The sequence below is a fragment of the Zea mays genome, chromosome 1 (assembly GCF_902167145.1).
Source record: "Zea mays cultivar B73 chromosome 1, Zm-B73-REFERENCE-NAM-5.0, whole genome shotgun sequence".
NCBI classification, from domain to species: domain Eukaryota; kingdom Viridiplantae; phylum Streptophyta; class Magnoliopsida; order Poales; family Poaceae; genus Zea; species Zea mays.
In genome coordinates, this window is record NC_050096.1 from 37,831,615 (window position 1) to 37,849,593 (window position 17,979).

At 47.8% G+C, this 17,979-nt stretch overlaps 1 protein-coding gene across 1 annotated transcript; it reads right to left on the reverse strand.

The window, feature by feature from the left end:
- Positions 1-688: 688 nt before the first annotated feature.
- Positions 689-4,071, reverse strand: LOC100272589 (Splicing factor 3A subunit 2). Its single transcript, NM_001147052.1, has 7 exons — positions 3,885-4,071; positions 3,627-3,796; positions 2,755-2,831; positions 1,720-1,785; positions 1,541-1,615; positions 1,386-1,460; positions 689-1,292 (listed from the first exon to the last, which is right to left on the reverse strand). The coding sequence occupies exons 1-7, from the start codon at positions 4,034-4,036 to the stop codon at positions 954-956; spliced, it is 954 nt and encodes a 317-aa protein (NP_001140524.1). The 5' UTR covers positions 4,037-4,071; the 3' UTR covers positions 689-953.
- Positions 4,072-17,979: the final 13,908 nt, after the last annotated feature.

A 17,979-nucleotide genomic window follows, 5' to 3' on the forward strand; every position in this document is an offset into this window, starting at 1 on the left:
TGCATGCAATTCATTTCCTTTCATTGCACATTATTTTCATCATAAATTCATACGCATGCAGCTGGTAACAGATTTTTACGCAGTATACCGAATTGCATAATTATCTACACAGTGTAGCATATTTAGTCTAAGTATATATCATAAAATAGTCCTTATGTGTTTAGCTCCATGGCTGTTGCAGCGATCCTAAATTTATAGAGGAAATAAAGCATTTAAAAATAGAAAACGCCACACATATTTTTCCTAAATTTACGCGCATGCATTGGATCGTGTTTGACTCATGCATGCATTCCTTTTTTTGTGCTAACAAACGTTAGGGCAGGTGGCGCACTCGATAGGCTGGTTAGGCGCGCTGGGTTAAACCAGTTTATAGGGGTGGTCGGTCTGGACTTCCTTTAACTATTGGAAGCCCAGGGCTACCGTTATACCTACCATATATATATATATATATATATATATATATATATATATATATATATATATATATATATATATATATATATATATATATATATATATATATATATATATATATATATATATATATATATATATATATAACACCGTTAACCTCTTTTTAAAAAAACTTTAATCACTAGTTTTATTCAAAAAAAAAATAAGTTATTATTTATTTTATTTGTTTTATCACTTAAAGTAGTTTATGCTTTACTTAAAATTTTATATTTTTGAATAAATACTTTGAATAAGATTAGGGATCAAAGTTTTCGAAAAAAAATCAACGGTATCATATGTTTGTGAAGCCGAATACACGCAAACTAGCTATTTTTAAACAAGCACTTGAATAAATGTGGATACAAAAAAATCCAACAAGCTGCCGTTTGAGTATAGTCCCAGACAACATACAAAGTTTTAAGCCGAAAAACAATAGTCAACACAAGCTTGAAACTTTTACTGACTGCCAATTACTGGAACATTGCCTGCTAAGCAGTCAACTACTGCTGTTGCCCAGGAAAGCCTTGCATTGGAGGGCGCGGTGGGGGTGCTCCGGGAGTGAAGTTAGGTGGCGGTGGAATCATTGGCCGCAGACCATTTGCCACTCGTGCTGGAGGTGGCGGAGGTTGAACAGCCCCAATAGGTGGTGGAGGAATCCTAGGGGGCATTCCCATAGGTGCAGGAGGGGGCGGTGGAATTTGTGGCGGGGGTGGTGGGGGAGCTTGCCCCGGTGGCCTTGGTGGAGCACCAGGAGCCCCAGTCCCATTAGGCAAAGTTCCAGGAGGAGCTGGTGGTGGTTTACTACCTTCTGGCGGCCTTGGCTTGAAGTACAATTGCAGCTGTTAGCAAAACAGAAAGCATAGTTGTGAAACCAAGATTGCTAAAAAAACAGCTAAATTCAAGGTAAAAATTTATTAAAAAAGAGAACTCACCAGGTATTCCTTCTTGTCAGGATCCCAGTAAGAGAAGAATTTGCTCGCTGATTTGTCAATCTCTGTACTTGGTATCTGCAGCAACAAACAGTGTTAATAACACCAATTGACCAGTGTACCTGATGCCCTGACATTAAACTTTTGGGAGAGATTACCTTGAATGCAATGATTTCATAGGGGTCTGCAGCAAAAAGTAGGTATTGATACCTCTTATCCCAACTTTGGACTTTCTGTACAAACAAGATGAAAAGATTTTAGTGAACCAGAAAGTACAAACACCAAATCAACACAGTCTAGTTCAAAGGGCATGATCAGAGTCAGAGATCAGGTTTACCTGTTCATATGATGACATGAAGCGGTGCCTTGGCTTGCAATTATCTTCAATTTCAGGGTAACCAATCTAAAATGAAAAATGACAAAAGTTATTGACTGAAGCCTCAATGTACAGAAGTCATAACAAAAATAAATGGTAAAGTGAAATTAACAAAAATCAATTTCACTGATGTCATTAGCTAGTGATGTATTCATCAAGACTGTATTGTATCATATTATTCAGTCAAATGCATAAAACTAATTACTTCTAAAGATAAAAACAGTTTTAGATGACAAAGACTAGTCAAGGGATAAAGTTGAGAAAATATAGGCAATTACTTGCATATTGTAATTTAGAGAACCTGTCGACTATGATAGTTTATTATTGGTGCACGGAATTGGAAATTGGAATCAACTTTCCTAAATTATGTTGTTTGGTTGCACATGAAATTGAGATCTGGAATCAGAGAGCCAATTCCGTGGCATTGGACTATAACTAGAAACTCCATCTCCCAATACAGAGGGTCACACCTATGTATTGCGTGGAATTAGGCCACCCAATTCCAAACTTCGGCTAATTTGGTATTCAAGGCTTCAAGCCAATTCAATTCCTTGTCCTCCAATATCGACATCCAAACGGAGCATTAGGGTTGAGAAAATATAGGCAATTAGTTGCATATTATAATTTAGAGAACCTGTCAACTATGATAGTTTATCAGAGGGACTGCCTTATCAGAAGATAAATTCCAGATCAGATGAACCCTAGTTTCAAAATTTGAGCTGAAGCATTCTTTATTATATATAAAAAGAGACTACTACATGAAATGATCTTTAAAATGCAAACAAGAAGTAACTTAACTAAAATCAATAAAAGATCATTGACATATGAAAAAATGTTAGGTGCTCTAAATTACATGGAAAAAATAGAAATACACCAAAAAACATGTAGATATGTCTGATTGAAGTTAAACCAGATTCCTGCATTTTACAATATTCAATGTATAACCATGTGTGAGGTAAGGACTTTGTAAATACTGTGAATGCAAGGAATACTGACCTCAAAGAGAAACGAGTGTTGCTTCGTCTCAGGATCATATTGTTTGGTTACTTTATACCCGGGTCTGCCAATCTTAACTGCAAAGGGAGGAAAGAAAGTTAATGAGAACAACTGACAAGACAATACTGTGTTGATAACTTAAGTTTGACAACAAAACAGAAAAGACTAATAAGGGCAGACCAAGTGCCAGAGGGTCTCACATCACTACATGAATGGGTTTGAGGAAGGGATAAACCGAGGCAAACCTTTCTTCCGCAAATGCGGAGAGGCTGCTTCGAACCTATGACCTAGAGCATCCATTTGGTATCAGGGAAACCCAGAGAAATTTAACTTAACAGGAAAGCTTTTTACCGGGCAACTAAAAAACAACAAGTTCAGGTTTGTTCTTCATACTCTTAGACCTCCTTTGGAACCCACACATTTGACCAAAATTTTGCAGGAAACAGTTCAATTCCAGCAGAATGCAGGGTGGAAAACACAATCCAAAGGGAATGTACTGTATTAAGTGAAATTATAAGAAACAAACATGGAAAGGTGGGCACAACAAAGTTGAAGTTGAATAATCTTCCAGGTCCACTTGCTATGCATCAATATTGGGTGAACTAAATTCCATTGATTAACTTGATATGGGTATAGTTTTGCTTCAAGATTTCAACTTTACATTAATCACAAAAGGAAAGAACAACTCGTTTTTCATCATTCTAAACACACTGCACATGCGTAATAGCATACTTCTATCTGATTGGACCATACAAAATCTAAGCAGCTGCAGAAAGTAAACAAGGAGACCTAGTTGGTAATTGACGATTCTAATTAACAACAGCAATTTTGCGGGTAAAAGGGGAGTGGAAATTCTTTTTTTTTTCACGCACCAGACTTGCGGGGGGCAAGCTTGCGCTTGTTGGGCTGGGGCTGCGCGGGCGCATCCTTGGCCTCTCGGGCGGCGCGCTTGGCGAGGTTGGTCTGGTGCCTCTTCCCTTGCGTGTGGGCTAGGTAGTTCCCCTCGTTGTTGTGCAGCGTCAGGCACAGCTTGCACTCATAGCTACAAACAATCAGAATCAGCGCATAGATCGAAGCGAATCGAGACGGGGGCGAGTTCGAAGAGTACGCTAGGGTTTAGGGCGGGTTACCTGCCGAGGTGGTTGCGCATGAAATAGGGATCCTTGGCGAGGTCGATGGTCTCGAGGGCCAGGCGGCGGAGACGCTCCCGCCGGTCAATAGCCTCATTCTGGGCGGAGGCGGCACCGCCGCTGCCGGGCTTGGAGCCCCACTCGCGATCCATGGCGTACGCTCGGTTTGGCTCGCCGCTGGCTGGCCAACCGCACCTCACTGGTCGCGTACGCCCACAACAATAAAGGCCCTTTGGTTGAGCTTTTTTATTATCAGTCTTTCTAAAAATTTGGGGTGAATAGAATTTCACTATGTAAAGAATCTGAGTATGTTGGGAATTGGGATTACGTACGGAGGAGGATGGAGTAGTTTAAAGGATTCTGGCTGTGAATAAAATCTGACTATGGAAAGAATCTAAGTATATTAGAGATTACGTACGGAGGACTATGAAGTGGTCGGAAGGGTTTAGGATATAGAAAGCGACATACTCCCTCCAGTGCAGTAAAAGAAGTCATCCTGCGCGTGACCGAGCGTGCACAAAAAGAAGTCATAGCACGCGTGGGTCTGGGATTTGGACGTTGTTGCCCCTAGTAATTGCACAAAAAAAAATGCATTTAAGAGGAATCAAATTTGAGACCTCCAGTCTAGAATGCCTTAGAGCTGCTGCAACAACCAATCAAGCTTGCTTGTTTTAGTGACGTTAATGCACCCATATCCCTATTTAATAGGGGCAAACAGGGAAAACTCTATGATAATTAATCACTCCTTGGTATGCACAATCATGTCCTAAACGACTACCTTTACTGCACTGGAGGGAGTATTCTTACTAATGTGATGACTCGACCGATTATGTGTTCATATTAATTTTGGATGTTTTTTACCAAAGCAATTCTTACAAAAACAGACTGGAAAGCTGAGGCGTTCGGCAGTCTGCAGCTTTTAGTGGCCAGAAACTAAAAAAAGGCCAAACAAATAGGGCCTATATAATTTGGTTGGAGAAATAAAAAATCATAAAGGTAAACCAGATAATTCTAACTAAATTGTTCCTACGTGGATCTATAGCTACTAGTGTTTGGGGCGCGCCCTTGGCGCGCTTGAGCTAGTTTGTAATTGTTTTCTATGATAGTCCTGTAAATTCTAAATTAGTAGTAAGTGGGTTCTTCAACATTAATATTAATTCATTTTGTGATTAGTTAAATCTATGTTATATTGTATCTAGGTATCACAACTAACCATGACAGCGAAATAAACGAATGGGCTGTGATGAATCTTGAGTGAGGGAGAGGTCAATGCATGTGCCAAACAAAAATGTCTCGTCACTCTTCACATGCCTAAATAAACCATATTTCTTAATGATAAGTATTAAGAGACTCCTTACCAAAACATGAAGGCAATCCTAAAACCATAGGAGGTGAAGCTAGATGCATCTAATGGCTCCACTTTCCATGGTGAGATTCTATGTGGGTGAAAAAATTGATGAAGGTTCCATTGAACCTAGGCAAAAATTACATTTTAGATTAATGTTTAGAATACAAAGAAAATTTTAAATATAATGAATCATTCTACACAACTGTAGATACCACGTACTAATTTATAAAAGAAAAAATGTCATTACCTTTAGAGATCTCTAGTGAGAATCTGTCCATAGCGATTCTGACATGGTCGACAAACTCTTGGCGACAATATTCGTTCAGTGAAGCAGTAATCGAAAACATAAATGTTAATTTTGCTCCCGGCATAAATAAAATGTTTAAATGAAAGCAAGTCCAAAATATACCTTCTTTCAGGAGCCTCATCACCTTCAAATTTCATCCCTTCCAACAAATATTTTCTGCTTCTTAGCTTCAAGGTAAAAATCAAACAAAAACAGAAAAGGAGTGGAGAGATGAATGGTGCAGATGTATCATATACTGAACCTAAATGTATGGTACAAAGGAATATCACTCGTACTCATCAAGCCAATGGAGTCCGAGTGTAGTGGGATATCCCCACGATGCCTACTGTGTTCGTGTATGTAGAGTGCAAGGATGGGTATGGAGATGAGTGTGGTGGGACCTGAATTTTGGTGGCGACAATTGTAATACGACAAAGTTAGTAACTGAAAGTAATAATTTGTAGGTATAGAAGCACATAAAGGTAGGACTTGTGAGAAAAATATAATTTGTAATCTTTGGAAAAGCACATTAGGGAGTATCTAAAAACACTAACAGAAACCAATTTTGAATATAGAAGGTTTAACTGAGTAGCAAACAGGTAGTGAGATGGTGTAGAGGAGGCTTAAGTGGGTTTACTTCTGATTTTGCCGGTCAAAGTTTAAGAGTCTAACCAAGAGTGTACTAATGTATAGACATTGCATCTCGGTACCGAAAATGAAATCATTAGTAAACACATTGCAACATAGGAAAAAGTATCACTATACTAATGAACAAATGAGTATGGAAACACAGATCTTAACCAAATTGATTAAGTGTGTACCCGGGTGACTAAAAAATAAAGTGTGCATGCATGAACTATCAACCAGGCGAAAGAAAACCCATGTCGTAGCCTGCAATGAGCACCAGAAATTTGCATCCTCAAAACATGAGGGGAGTCTAATCTTAACCTAATTGATTAAGTGTATAACCGGGGTGACTAAAAAATAAAGTGTGCATGCATGAACTGTCAACCAGGCAAAAGAAAACCAATACTATAGCCTGCAATGAGCACCAGAATTTTCATCCTCAAACCATGAGAGGAGTTTGGATGCGCACATACAAATTCCATCCATATGTACTTGAAGGTAATCAGGTAGTTTATATTATTATATAATTGTTATATTGCTTACATTAAAAAACCGAGAAAACCCAAATGAATGTTGGTACGTACATCAGGAATTTCATGAGAAAATTGAGTAGCATGAATGATTCAACACGTGTTTAGTATAAAACTATGATATTCATTCAATGTAATTGAAAGTGAATATCTGAAACCATTCTTAAGTTCATATGCACAAAGAAAGTGTTAGATATGGGCTAAGTATCAAAAATGCGTGTTTCATTGCTGATCATGGTGGGTGGCGAATTCAACAATCCTCTGCTCAATTTGTAGACATAAAAAGAACTGAAAGAACAACATATTTGATGGGCCAATAATCCAAACGTACAAATGAATAAACAAAGAGCGAATATCTAAAACTATTCTTAGGTTCATATGCATAAAGAAAGTGTTAGATATATGCAGTCTGAAAACTGCTTGTTTCATCGTCGAGCAAGGTGGGTGGTGAATTCAACAATCCTCTACTCAATCTGTAGACAGAAAAGAATTGAAAGGATGACAATAATCCAAACGTACAAATGTAATGGACAAAGGAAATATAACATCTATTGGAAATTGACAACTGACATGATTGAATACAAACCAAAATGTAAACCCCTAACTGCAACATTTTTAGCACTATCTAAAAAGTCTGCACAAAGAGGGATATATACAGGTGGAGGTATACTTCTACAATAATAGCTGATGCTAATTCAATTCATTGAACACTACTGTTACACCAACCTTTTACTTGGAAAAATATCATGCAAGAAAAACCATTTGGGAACGGAAGCAAAATTGGGAACATTAACAGTGACAGGTGAAAGTGATTCCACTCACCGAAGGTATATGGAACTCGATGAGGCTACTGTACTGGTTGTTAGTAAGTTTCAGCTCTATCGGCCCAACCAGTTCTAGGTGCCTCACACCGGTGTCACACATGAACGTGCCTTTGGCGTAAACCGCGTTAGCGCCGCTAACCCAGCCACCCACGCCCGGAACTCATGGTGCCGTGAAGACCTCTGTCCCTCGGGCACGCCACAGCTAGAGTTCTTCATCCGCGAGGCGCCCGAGTGAATGAAGTCCATGAGCACCAGCCTTTCTCATCACGTTCTCCATGGGCTTCTTCCTCAGCAGCTTCCTTGTTTGTCTTCGCCGTCGACGGCGCCACCAGTCGCAGGAGGTTCAACCACTTCTACTGGATGTTGCCCCGATGGTGAGGCGGTACCCAATGTTGAGTTTAGCGGCGTCACGTCCTCACGGTGCCGAGCTAGCGACGAAGTGATCTCAGTTTTTATTTTCCTACTGTCCCTTCGTGTGTCTAGAAAGATCCAGAGTAGCGTCGATGACGGAACGATCTCCGTTTTTATTTTCCTACTACCCCTTTGTACGTCTGGAAAGATCCGGAGTAGCGGATATGCGTCCGTATTCATTCCTTTGTCGAGATGCATTCATGACCATTAATTCAGGATCATGGGGCTGAGATGAAAAACACTAACGTGGCGCAATGGGAGAGCTGAATTGCTCCCGACTTTAATATATAGAAATTATATTTGTCAAATAATTTCAGGAAGGAACGACTCCATGGCGAATCTCAGAACTAGTATGTTTATGAAGTTATTCGAGACGGGCCTTGAAAGTCGCCTAGAGGGGGGGTGAATAGGGCGAATCTGAAATTTATAAACTTAAGCACAACTACAAGCCGGGTTAGTGTTAGAAATATAAATGAGTCCGAGAGAGAGGGCAGAAAACAAATCACAAGCAAATAAAGAGTATGACACACAGATTTGTTTTACCGAGGTTCGGTTCTTGCAAACCTACTCCCCGTTGAGGTGGTCCCAAAGACCGGGTCTCTTTCAACCCTTTCCCTCTCTCAAACGGTCACTTAGACCGAGTGAGCTTCTCTTCTCAATCAAACGGAACACAAAGTTCCCGCAAGGACCACCACACAATTGGTGTCTCTTGCCTTGGTTACAATTGAATTGATTACAAGAAGAATGAGAAAGAAAAGAAGCAATCAAAGTGCAAGATCTCAAATGAACACAAATGTCGCTCTCTCTAGTCACTATTGATTTGGAGTGATTCCGGACTTGGGAGAGGATTTGATATCTTTGGTTGTGTCTAGAATTGAATGCTATAGCTCTTGTAATGTATTGAAGGTGGAAAACTTGGATGCCATTGAATGTGGGGTGGTTGGGGTATTTATAGCCCCAACCACCAAACTGGTCGTTTGGTGGAGGCTGCTGTCACATGGCGCACCGGACAGTCCGGTGCACAATCGGACACTGTCCGGTGCGCCAGCCACGTCACCCGACCGTTAGGGTTCGACTGTTGGAGCTCTGACTGGTGGGGCCTCTGGGCTGTCCGGTGGTGCACCGGACAGGTCCTGTAGACTGTCTGGTGCGCCGTCTGGCGCTGCTCTGACTCTGGCGCGCACTGTAGCGCATTGAATACGTTTGTAGTCGACCGTTGGCGCGAAGTAGCCGTTGCTCCGCTGGCACACCGGAAAGTCCGGTGTGACACCGGACACTGTCTAGTGCTTCACCGGACAACCCGGTGAATTATAGCGGAGCGGCCTCCCATTTTCCCGAAGGTGGCAAGTTCAGCTTCAAGTTCCCTGGTGCACCGAACACTGTCCGGTGGCACACCGGACAGTCCGGTGCGTCAGACCAGGGTGCCTTTGGGATGTTTTTAGCTCTCTTTATTTGAACCCATCTTTGGTCTTTTTATTGGCTTGTTGTGAACCTTTGGCACCTGTAGAACTTATAGACTGGAGCAAACTAGTTAGTCCAATTATTTGTGTTGGGCAATTCAACCACCAAAATCTATTTAGGAAAAGGTGTAAGCCTATTTCCCTTTCAATCTCCCCCTTTTTGGTGATTGATGCCAACACAAACCAAAGCAAATATAGAAGTGCATAATTGAACTAATTTGCAGAAATGTAAGTGCAAAGATTACTTAGAATTGAACCAATAAATTCTCATAAGATATGCATGGATTGTTTCTTTATTTTTAATATTTTGGACCACGCTTGCACCACATGTTTTGTTTTTGCAAAATGTTTTGTAAATTCTTTTCAAAGCCCTTTTGCAAATAGTCAAAGGTAAATGAGTAAGATTTTGAGAAGCATTTTCAAGATTTGAAATTTTCTCCCCCTGTTTCAAATGCTTTTGCTTTGACTAAACAAAACTCCCCCTCAATGAAATTCTCCTCTTAGTGTTCAAGAGGGTTTTAGATATTAATTTTGAAGAGGGTATACCAATTTGAAATTATATCAACAATAAGATACCAATTTGAAAAACTTTTTAATACAATTTGAAGGACTATAATTTTTTAAATTGGTGGTGGTGCGGTCCTTTTGCTTTGGGCTAATATTTTCTCCCCCTTCGGCATGAATCGCCAAAAACAGATACTTGTGAGTGAAATATAAGCCCTTTTCTATAACTACTTGCTCCCCCTTTGGCAAACAAAATATGAGTGAAGAATAGACCAAAGACGGAGAGCGGCGCGGAGCGACGGCGAAGTATGAGTAATTTGATGGAGTGGAGTGGAAGCCTTTGTCTTCGCCGAAGACTCCGTTTCCCTTTCAATCTATGACTTGGTTTGAAATTTACTTGAGAACACATTAGTCATAGCATATAAAAGAGATATGATCAAAGGTATAGTAATGAGCTATGTGTGCAAAACATCAAAAGAAATTCCTAGAATCAAGAATATTTAGCTCATGCCTAAGTTTGTTAAAAGTTTGTTCATCTAGTGGCTTGGTAAAGATATTAACTAATTGTTCTTTGGTGTTAATGTATGCAATCTTGATATCCCCCTTTTGTTGGTGATCCCTTAAGAAATGATACCTGTCGGCGTTTCGAGACCGGGGGGTCCCTAAGCCGACGAGTGAATGTCGCCGCGTGCCCCAGCCCAGATGGGTCGACGCGAGGCCGAGCGCGAAGGGGGGAAGTGAGGTGGCCGAAGATGGGCGTGAGAGAGGTGGAAATCCCGCGGCCTTCGTGTTCGTCCCGCGCCCAGGTCGGGTGCGCTTGCAGTAGGGGGTTACAAGCGTCCACGCGGGAGAGGGAGCGAGCGGCCTCACGCGAGCGCCTGTCTCGTCCTCGTCCCCGCGCGGCCAACCCTCTCTAAGAGGGCCCTGGTCCTTCCTTTTATAGGCATAAGGAGAGGATCCAGGTGTACAATGGGGGGTGTAGCAGAGTGCTACGTGTCTAGCGGAGGAGAGCTAGCGCCCTAAGTACATGCCGTTGTGGCAGCCGGAGAGGTTTTGGCGCCCAGCTGGTGTGATGTCGTGGCCGTCGGAGGAGCGATGGAGCCTGGCGGAGGGACAGCTGTTGGAGCTGTTGAGTCCTTGCTGACGTCCTCCCGCTTCCGTAAGGGGGCTGAGAGCCACCGTCGTCACAGAGTATGCAGGGCGCCATCATTGCCTATCTAGCGGAGCGAGCTAGATGGGACGCCGGTCTTGTTCCCCGTGGCCCGAGTCGGCTCGGGGTAGGGTGATGATGGCGCCTCCTATTGACGTGGCTGGTCTACGCCCTAGGTTGGGCGATGTGGAAGCTCCTCCGAAGCCGAGGTTGAGTCTGTCTTCCGTGGCCGAGGTCGAGTCTGAGCCCCTGGTTCGGGCGAGGCGGAGACCGTCGGCTGAGGCCAGGGCGGAGTCCGAGCCCTAGGGTCGGGCGGAGCGGAGTTCGTCGTCTTCTGGGACTGAGCCCAAGTCCGAGCCCTGGGTCGGGTGGAGTGGAGTTCGCCGTCTTCTGGGGCTGAGCCCAAGTCCGAGCCCTGGGTCGGGCGGAGTGGAGTTCGCCGTCTTCCGGGGTTTAGCCCGAGTCCGAGCCCTGGGTCGGGCGGAGCGGAGTTCGTCGTCTTCCAGGGCTGAGCCCAAGTCCGAGCCCTGGGTCGGGCGGAGCGAAGTTCGCCGTCTTCCAGGGCTGAGCTTGAGTCCGAGCCCTGGGTCGGGCGGAGCGGAGTTCGCCGTCTTCCGGGGCTTAGCCCGAGTCCGAGCCCTGGGTCGGGCGAAGCGGAGCTTCCTATGGTGCCTCTGGTCGGGCCTGACTGCCTGTCAGCCTCACTCTGTCAAGTGGCACCGCAGTCGGAGCGGCGCAGGCGGCGCTGTCTTTCTGTCAGGCCGGTCAGTGGAGCGGCGAAGTGACGGCGGTCACTTCGGCTCTGTCGGCTGGGGGGCGCGCGTCAGGATAAAGGCGTCAGGCTGCCTTTGCATTAAATGCTCCTGCGATTTGGTCGGTCGGTGCAGCGATTTGGTCAGGGTTGCTTCTTGGCGAAGGCAGGGCCTCGGGCGAGCCGGAAATATGTTCGCCGCTGGAGGGGGGCCTCGGGCGAGACGGAGATCCTCCGGGGTCAGCTGCCCTTGTCCGAGGCTAGGCTCGGGCGAGGCGTGATCGAGTCCCTCGAATGGACTGATCCCTGACTTAATCGCACCCATCAGGCCTTTGCAGCTTTATGCTGATGGGGGTTACCAGCTGAGAATTAGGAGCCTTGATGGTACCCCTAATTATGGTCCCCGACAGTAGCACCCGAGCCTTGAAGGGAGTGTTAGCACTCGCTTGGAGGCTTTTGTCGCACTTTTTTGCAAGGGGACCAGCCTTTCTCGGTTGCGTTTTGTTCCGGTGGGTGCGCGCGAGCGCACCCGCCGGGTGTAGCCCCCGAGGCCTCGGAGGAGTGGTTTGACTCCTCCGAGGTCTTAATGCCTCGCGTAATGCTTCGGCTGGTCTGGTCGTTCCCTCATGCGAGCTGGCCGTAGCCCGGGTGTACGGTCGGGTCCCAAGTTCTCGGGCTGGTATGTTGACGTTGTCAATGGTTCGGCCGGAGCCGGGTTTGCGAGAGCAGCCCCCGAGCCTCTACACAGGGCGAGAGGGCGATCAGGGACAGACTCGACTTTTTTTATATACGCCCCTGCGTCGCCTTTCCGCAAGGAGGAGGGGGGGAAGCGCCATGTTGCCCTCGGTGGGCGCCGAACATGGTGTCTCCGGTGAGCTGCAGGCGGGTAATCCGAGTGGACGTCCGTGCCCCATTCGTTAGGGGTCGGCTAGGGGCCCGGAGGCACGCCCAAAAGTACCTGCGGGTGATCTGCCGCACCCGGTCCCCTAGCGACGGGGTCCGAGGGCTCGATGCCTCCCTCTGATGGGATTCCGTTACAAGATCGTTCCCGCTGGTCTCGGAAATGTCCTAGGGTACCTCGGGAGCGCAGCCCGAGCCTTGGTTATGTATCGAACGTACCCATGATCATCCCTCGCTCTGTGTCTGAGGCGGCTGTGAACCCTTCGGGGGCCAGCCTTCGAACCCCTGATCAGTAGTGGGCGCGGAGCCCGAGTAGCCTAAGGCGGCCGTTGAACCCTTCCGAGGGGCCGGCCTTCGAACCTCTGACCAGTAGTGGGTGTGGAGCCCACGCGCTCTGAGGCGGCTGTTGAACCCTTCCGAGGGGCCAGCCTTCGAACCTCTGATCAGTAGGGAGGCTCGGAGCCTGGTTCCTTCACGGGGAAGGATCCTTTTCGGGGTATCCCCCTTTCCCGGTCCCTATTGCAAGAGAGAGAAAGAGGAAAAAAAGGAAAAGGATATGAAATCGAACGACGCGGCGTACCTCTTTTGTCGCGTTCATTATGGCGAAGGCGAAGCGTCGCTCGCTTCTCCTGCCAGAGGCGCCGCCTGTCCCGCCGCGGAGTTAATGCGATGGAGCGAGTGGTTCGCGGGGCGACCGTTGCGCGTGCGCGAGCCGTTCGAGGAACGGAACACGGGCGCGTTGTCTTCACGCCGTGAGAGAGGGTTCTCTCGCTGCCCCCGGATGGGACGTAGGCTTGGCTGACGACGTGACCGCTGCTCCTGCCCGCCTGCCACCGCCATTACTGCCGGCCTATTTTTGGCCGCATTGACCGTTGTGCTAGGCTTGCGCTGCTGGGTCGTGCTCTAGGTCGCCTCGAGTCGCGGTATTGGTCCCGCAGTCGAGGTGGCGCGGTGGTGGCGCAAGTGGCGGTGCAGTTGCATGCACGAAGCATTCGGCGCGCCGGTTGCATGACGCGTGGGCCTGGGCCTCCATGCCGGGCGTGTTGGGAGTCGGAGAAGTGCGCCCACTTGGCGCGATTGCATGCCGCCTGCATGGCTGCCCGCCCTTTCGCCCGCTGGTCTGGGCAAAAGTGGAGAGCCGCTTGTAACCGCTGGGCGGTTGCACGCACCGCGCGCGCGGCGGTTTGGCTTCTTCTGTTCTGGGCCTGCTTGCATGACGTGTGGGACCCAGCCCCCGCGCTGTAGGGGAGGACCTTGGAGTGTGTTGGAGAAGACTTAGCCCATGACGGTTGGGGACGCAAGTAGGGAGAGTCGCCTTTAAAAGGAGGGTGACCCCCTTGGAAGGCGACCGTGTCTTTGCGCTCCCTTATGCATCGTGTCTTTCCACCTTCCAAGCCCCCGGATGGGGGATACCCGCCGTCTTTCCGCCTCGTCGTTGGAAGAATGCAACTCCGTGGGAGTTGGTACCTTTCAGCCATCGTTCGGCTTCAAGGATTTTCATCATACAGCCCGGTTGCACCCCTCCGCCGGTGGTCACCCAAAACGGTGACCTCCAGCCCCTGGATGGGGAGAGGCAAGCCGGGCTGTGATCTTGGTCCCGCCCTCAGCCTCAAGGATGTTCGTCATCCTTGCTAGGGCGGGGAGCGAGGCGAGCCGGGGCTCTACCTCCCGCGCGGGCCGGTTGGCCACCTCTTCTTCCAGCTTCTGGTGGTGGCAACCATCCTCCAGCTCTGCGGAGGAGACGTCCTCCAGCCATGCCAGGGAAGGCGAACTGTTGCTGCCCAGCTAGGATGCAACATTCCGCCCTCTTCCTCGCTTTCGCGGCGAGGACGGGAGCGAGGACCTGCCGGTGCGCTTTGGAGCGGCCCGCTCTTTGGCTTTAATAGCTGGTTCGCGTCCCTTGAGCGGGAACGCGAACGAGAGCCCTCCGGCGGCCGCGTCCATCCTGGGACCATGGCTGCTGCTGCAGAGGTCGCTGGCGGGTCCCCCGGTGCTCGTCGCCCCGCAGGCTCCCCGGTGTGGAGGTTGTTCATACCCGCGGGGACGGAACCAGAGTTCCGTCTGTAATGGCACTTCGAATGCCAGCGTTTTTGTTCATTGTGGCTGTCAAGGCCTGAACATGTATGTAATTTCGGCACAGAGCCGTGTTTTTTCCTCATTTTCGAGCGCTAAGACTCGCCTGTTGGTTGTCTGAACCGCTTCACCAAGCGTGAGTCGCCCCGTGTAAAGGTGACGAGTGAGGTATCCGTATCCCGGAGGCGTAGGAGTCCCTCGGCTCGGTCAGCCTTGTTGCCTGAGGCTTCTCTTGCTCAGTTAAAGGAACCCCTCGGCCGCTCTTCGATGAGCCGAGGCCAGGGGTAGCGGTGTCAGCGCGAACAGAGGCAGAGTTGGCCCGAAAAGAAGACCTGGTCGGCCGGAGCCTGGCCTGGTTGTCTGTTAGCGGGACCGACGCCGGAATTGACCTGCCGAGGCCTCGGGTCGGGCTGATGTCCGCGGGGGACAGCCGGCCGAGGCCTCGGGGTGACCAGCCGAGCCGCCTGCCTAGGCCGGTTTCTCGGAGAAGACCCTGGTGGCGATGGCCCGGGCGTGGCGATGACGTCGTCCTTCAGAGTGGAGATCTTCGGACCGTGTCGCCGTCCGAGGCTAGGTCGGACCTCGCCGAAGGCGTTGCCGACGCCGAGGTTGCTGCTGCTCCCTTCAAGCGTCAAGATCCGAGCCTGCAGGATCGGATTGTCTTGTAGCGTGTGTTTTCTGCGGCCGCCGAGGCCAAAACACACCCTCGTCGTGTCGTAAAGCTGCGTCTCTTTTCCTCTTATTTCGAGCATCTGGACCTTTTTGCCGGTAACAGAAATGTTTGTGCGAGCGAGAGTTGCTTCTCACGGAAGGTGATGAGTGAGGTATCCGTATCCCGGAGGCGTAGGAGTCCCTCGGCTCGGTCGGCCTTGCCGCTTACGCGCACTCTTACCCGTCCATGGGGTTCTGTCACCGACGCAGTCGAGAAGGCTCGAAGAATCGCTTCGGCAGAAGAGCTTCCGAACGTGAAGACTTGTTCGGTCCGCGGAACCACTCATCCGAACGTGAGTTACTTATCGCAGAAGGTGATGAGTGAGGTATCCATATCCCGGAGGCGTAGGAGTCCCTCGGCTCGGTCAGCCTTGGCTGCTTACGTGTACTCCGTCGTTTTCAGGATCCACTTTCGAAGTAGTCAAAAAGCACGAAAGACATTCTGGCAGAAAGGATCTTTTTTCGAGGAAAAAATTCGACGCAGAGGGGTTCCCCCCTTTTAGCCCCCGAGGGAGGGTCGGGCTTTGCCGAGGCAAGGCTGACCCTTCCTTGATGACTAAACTTTGCGTGGGAGCGAGGTATATGAACAACTTGAAAACATCTTAAGGGTAGAAGCGATGTAGCTGTTGGATGTTCCAAGCGTTGTTGTAGACCTCGCCTTGACTGTTGGCCAGCTTGTACGTTCCGGGCTTCAGAACTTTGGCGATGACGAACGGCCCCTCCCAGGGGGGCGTGAGCTTGTGCCACCCTCAGGCGTCTTGTCGCAGCCGAAGCACCAGGTCGCCCACCTGGAGGTCTCGGGACCGGACCCCTCGGGCATGGTAGCGTCGCAGGGACTGCTGGTACCGTGCCGAGTGTAGTAAGGCCTTGTCCCGAGCCTCCTCCAGCTGGTCCAACGAGTCCTCTCGACTAGCTTGGTTGCTTTGGTCGGTGTAGGCCTGTTGGTGACTTGTTCTCAAATGCTAAGAATTAAGAACAAGGCAACATGAAAAGTGTTAAGTGTTAAAGTCCTTCGTCCTTCGAAGCATTATGTCCCTTCGGGAAATAATGAGTTTCGGACGAAGGTCATAAGAGACATACCTTCGTAAATATAATAGGTAATAACGAAAGATTCATATAAAGCATGAGATATAATATAAGCATCATCATGGAATCATTTCTATTTTATTAACATGGGAAAATAGAAATGATTTCAAACTACAAATGTACCTTCGGTCCTGAGAGAAGGTAAAAAGTACAGGCGTGACGCAAAAGCAAATGTAAAGTCAGCGTGAACAGTACGGGAGTACTGTTCATCTATTTATAGACGCGGGACGCAGCCCACGTAAAATTACATCCATGTCCATTACATTTGTTAACGGTTTATGGAAATCTATTGAGGACCCCGAAGTCTTTTCATCTTAAGGTCGGTTCCCCCTTGTGCCATTGCGCCGAAGCTTCCCTGCGTACAGCTTCGGCTGCCCCCGACCTTCGTCTGGCTCAGCCTTCGTCCTGGTCGTGCTCCATATCCATAATTCTGAATCCGAAAATACCTGTTCATATAATTCACTTGGAAAACATTGTCAAATCATGTTTTTGAGGACCTTCGGAGGACGAAGGCCCCCAACAGTAGCCCCTCGCAATATTAATTTGTAAATAATAAATTCAGATTGCGATATGGACGAAGGCCTTGAGCCGAAGGTCCGAAAAAACACCTTCCCTTTGCTAGAATAGCAACATTCACTGACAAGCGGGGCCTTTTAACTTTCAACGCCCTAGGCGTATAAATAAGAACACATCGTGAATTCATTTGGTACACACGCTTGCCTTTTGCTTCGGCCCACTAAAAATTTTTAGCTCTTTTTGCTGGTCTTTTTGATTTCGAAGCTTCGGCCTCGGGAACAAATTTTTAGTGTTTCCGAAGATGTCTGAAGACAAGAAGATCCCTGCTGAGACGAAGCTGAGTCTCGAGGAGGAGAAGAATCTGGGGTTCCTGATAGCGATGGCAGAGACTAATACAGAGAAAATCACGAAGGAGATTCTCGAAGGTTTGTCCGAAGATACTGATGACAGCGACAGCTATGATGTGGAAAGTGATGGGGAAGAGGCCGAAGATCGACCGTGGCGACCAAGTCACTCAGTTTTTGGGAAAACAACCATCAAGCAGAGTCACATTGATAATATGAGGGGGCGATACTTCCGAGACATATCTATTGTGAGAGCTGATGCCGGGGAAAAGACTTCTCCCACCCCTGAAGAAGATGAAGTTGTGATTTTCCGAAGCCTCCTCAAGGCTGGGCTTCGATTCCCCCTGAGCAATTTTGTTGTTGAGGTACTGAAAACATTCCAAATCTACCTTCATCAACTCACTCCCGAAGCTATTATAAGAATGGGGATTTTTGTCTGGGCTGTGAGAAGCCAAGGTTTGGAGCCAAACGCTAAAAGCTTCTGCAACATACACGAGTTATTGTACGAGACGAAGCCCTGGGGAAAGGAGCAATACCACAATAACTTTGGGTGCTACAGCTTCGGCGCCCGCTC